Source organism: Pogona vitticeps, chromosome 2 (genome assembly GCF_051106095.1).
Source record: "Pogona vitticeps strain Pit_001003342236 chromosome 2, PviZW2.1, whole genome shotgun sequence".
NCBI lineage: Eukaryota > Metazoa > Chordata > Lepidosauria > Squamata > Agamidae > Pogona > Pogona vitticeps.
Window position 1 is genome coordinate 108,114,593 of NC_135784.1, and position 2,950 is coordinate 108,117,542.

The 2,950-nt window shown below is 62.9% G+C and overlaps 1 protein-coding gene across 1 annotated transcript; it reads left to right on the forward strand.

Annotated features, from left to right (window-relative positions):
- Positions 1–840: 840 nt before the first annotated feature.
- POU4F3 (POU class 4 homeobox 3) lies at positions 841–2,554 on the forward strand. The gene is made up of 2 exons (XM_072987072.2): positions 841–1,062; positions 1,388–2,554. Exons 1-2 carry the CDS (start codon positions 937–939, stop codon positions 2,483–2,485), a joined length of 1,224 nt encoding a protein of 407 aa, XP_072843173.2. The 5' UTR covers positions 841–936; the 3' UTR covers positions 2,486–2,554.
- Positions 2,555–2,950: the final 396 nt, after the last annotated feature.

Consider the following 2,950-nt stretch of genomic DNA (forward strand, 5'->3'; position numbering starts at 1 on the left):
TAAATTAAACATTTGTATAAATCTCACGGCCTAGATTAAAGTAAAATCCGTGTAGTTTAGGTTTCACGGAGATCGACGGGACGTATGAATAGAGATCGGAAGAGCAGAGAGAACTTGGCCGTGGAGTTCGGGCCACACGCACACACCAAGGAGGCTTGTGGGTTTTAAGCAAGTCCACGTGGGAGACAAACAACTCTTCTAAGCGAGGCCTTCCTCTCATCATTCAACAGGTCGATCTGCTCCAGGTGTAGGTACTTCTTCGACTCTACTCCTTTCCGGTGCCACCAAATCCGAGCCTGTCCTTCGGTCCTTGTGCCTTTTGCTCGAAAGGGAAGACCTGGCAGCACTGGAATGTTCGCAACAATCCCAATCGCCGAGGGGCGGCTGCCAGGAAAAATGACACACGATCTATGTCTCTCTCCTCAATTAACACCGAACGCAGTTCCCCACGTGGAGAAGGCATGTTGCAGCCTCTGGGGCCTGTTGGCCGCAGCTCATTATTCCAGGGCGTGAGTTCGGCAGGGTCTCGGCACACCTCCCGTGGGCAAGGAAGCGCCTTTTCCGCCAACCCTGCCCTTCCCGATTTGAGAGAATCCTTTCCCTCTCTTCGCCGGGGGAGGAAGCGGGAAGACCCTCTCCTGCGCAGCCCCCATCCCCGGAGGTTCCGTTCCCTCCCCCCCTTTTTTTCCCTTGCTCGCTCCTGCCCCAGCACGCCTGCGCACGGGGTGCCGGTCCCATCCCCGGCAGGACTGCTGGTAAGATGAGTGAAGAAGCCGAGATGGGAGCAGGAGGAGGACGGTGGCGGCGGGGAGGAGGAGGAGGAGGAGGAGGAGGGGAAGCGTTGTCATTGGAAATCGCTCACTTTGACAGTCGCCAGCCCGAGAGCCAACCCTGACTTCATGTCAGGGGCTGCCTACCTGCCAGGTGCGCGCCGAGATGATGGGCATGAACGCCAAGCAGCCGTTCGGCATGCCCGCTGCGGCTCTGCAGGAAGCCAAATATGCCAGCCTCCACCACCCCGGCTCGGAGGCCATGCGCCGCGTGTGCCTCCCGGCCCCGCAGGTATGTAGATGAAGCATAATTACTGCTTTAAGGCACATTTTTTTTTGACAGGCCCCAGCTTAATGTTTTTTTCATGTCACCACCAGAACAATCGCGTCTCTCTCTCTCTCTCTCTCTCTCTCTCTCTCTCCTTCCCTCCCTCCCTCTCCGGGTCCACATGTCTATTCAAGCAAAGCATCTTCTGCCTTCATATTAATTTTTATGACCTGAGCTTTGAGGAGGAATGATGCCTGTGCTGGAGAGGGAGAGGGAGAGAGAAAATGTTTTTGAATCCAGACGTGACAGTATTCCCCACTGACGCCGCTCTGCGCCTTCTCGCTTGCAGCTCCAGGGCAATATATTTGGAAGCTTTGATGAGAGTCTGCTGGCCCGGGCTGAGGCTTTGGTGGCGGTGGACCTGGCCTCCCACGGCAAGAGCCACCATCCCTTCAAGCCCGACGCCACCTACCACACCATGAGCAGCGTCCCCTGCACCTCGACCTCCTCGCCCACCACCGTGCCCACCATCGCGGTGCCCGCGCCGCCGCCGCCGCCGCCTGCCCACCACCAGCAGCATCACCAGCATCACCACCACCACCAGCAGCAGCACCACCACCACCACCACGTCGTGGCACATCAAGGCCTGGACAGCGGCGCGGGAGGCGGCGGGGGAAGCGGCGGCGACCTGCTGGACCACCTCTCGCCCGCGCTGATGGGGGGTCCCGAACACGGCGCGGTCATGGCGGCGGCGGCGGCGGCGGCGGCAGCGGCTCAGCTCCACCCGCACGCCCACCCTCATCTGGGCGCCGCCGTCGCCGCCGCCGCCGCCATGGGCCACCTGCACCAAGCCATGGCCAGCATGGGCCACCCGCCGCCCCCGCCGCCGCCGCCGTCTTCCTCGGGGGGCCCGGCGCCCGCCGCCGCCGCCGCCTCCTCGCACAACGGCCTGGCCTGCCTGGGCGACGTGGAGTCGGACCCGCGGGAGCTGGAGGCCTTCGCCGAGCGCTTCAAGCAGCGCCGGATCAAGCTGGGGGTGACGCAGGCCGACGTGGGCGCGGCGCTGGCCGACCTCAAGCTGCCCGGGGTGGGCTCGCTCAGCCAGAGCACCATCTGCCGCTTCGAGTCGCTCACCCTCTCGCACAACAACATGATCGCCCTCAAGCCGGTGCTGCAGGCCTGGCTGGAGGACGCCGAGGCCGCCGCCCGCGACCGGAGCGCCAAGCCCGAGCTGTTCGGCGGCGCCGAGCGCAAGCGCAAGCGCACCTCCATCGCCGCGCCCGAGAAGCGCTCGCTCGAGGCGTACTTCGCCCTCCAGCCGCGGCCCTCCTCCGAGAAGATCGCCGCCATCGCCGAGAAGCTCGACCTCAAGAAGAACGTGGTGCGCGTCTGGTTCTGCAACCAGCGCCAGAAGCAGAAGCGCATGAAGTACGCCGCCGGCCACTGAGCCCCCCCGCCCCCGGCAGGCCTCCCCCCCCCGGTCTTTGAAACCCTGCCGCGCAGCCCGACGGCGCGCCCGCCCGCCCGGGACCAAGCCGTGGACGTGGAGAGGGCTTTGGCGCCCACCCTGCGCTCCTTGCCGGCCTCTGTCTGTTGCGCTTCCTCGGCTGGAGGACAAAAATCACCCGCCGACCTACGGACGCCCCAACAACCCCAGGGAAAAAGTTTATTGGCGCCTCGGTTCCAGCCTTGCCCGTTTTCATCAGTCTGGGGGCCCCTTTCCTCGACGGCGGTGGCTTTTGGCCGCGCCAGGGTGGACGGCGCTGGTCACTTTGGTTGGAAGAGAGGGGGAAAAAAACTCGAGATGAACTGGTTTGTTTCCGATAAGCAGCAGCAGAAGAAATAAACACAAAGAGGCAAAAAAAACCAACACCACCCTGATTGATCACCAGAGTTTGGAGGGGAAAAGAGT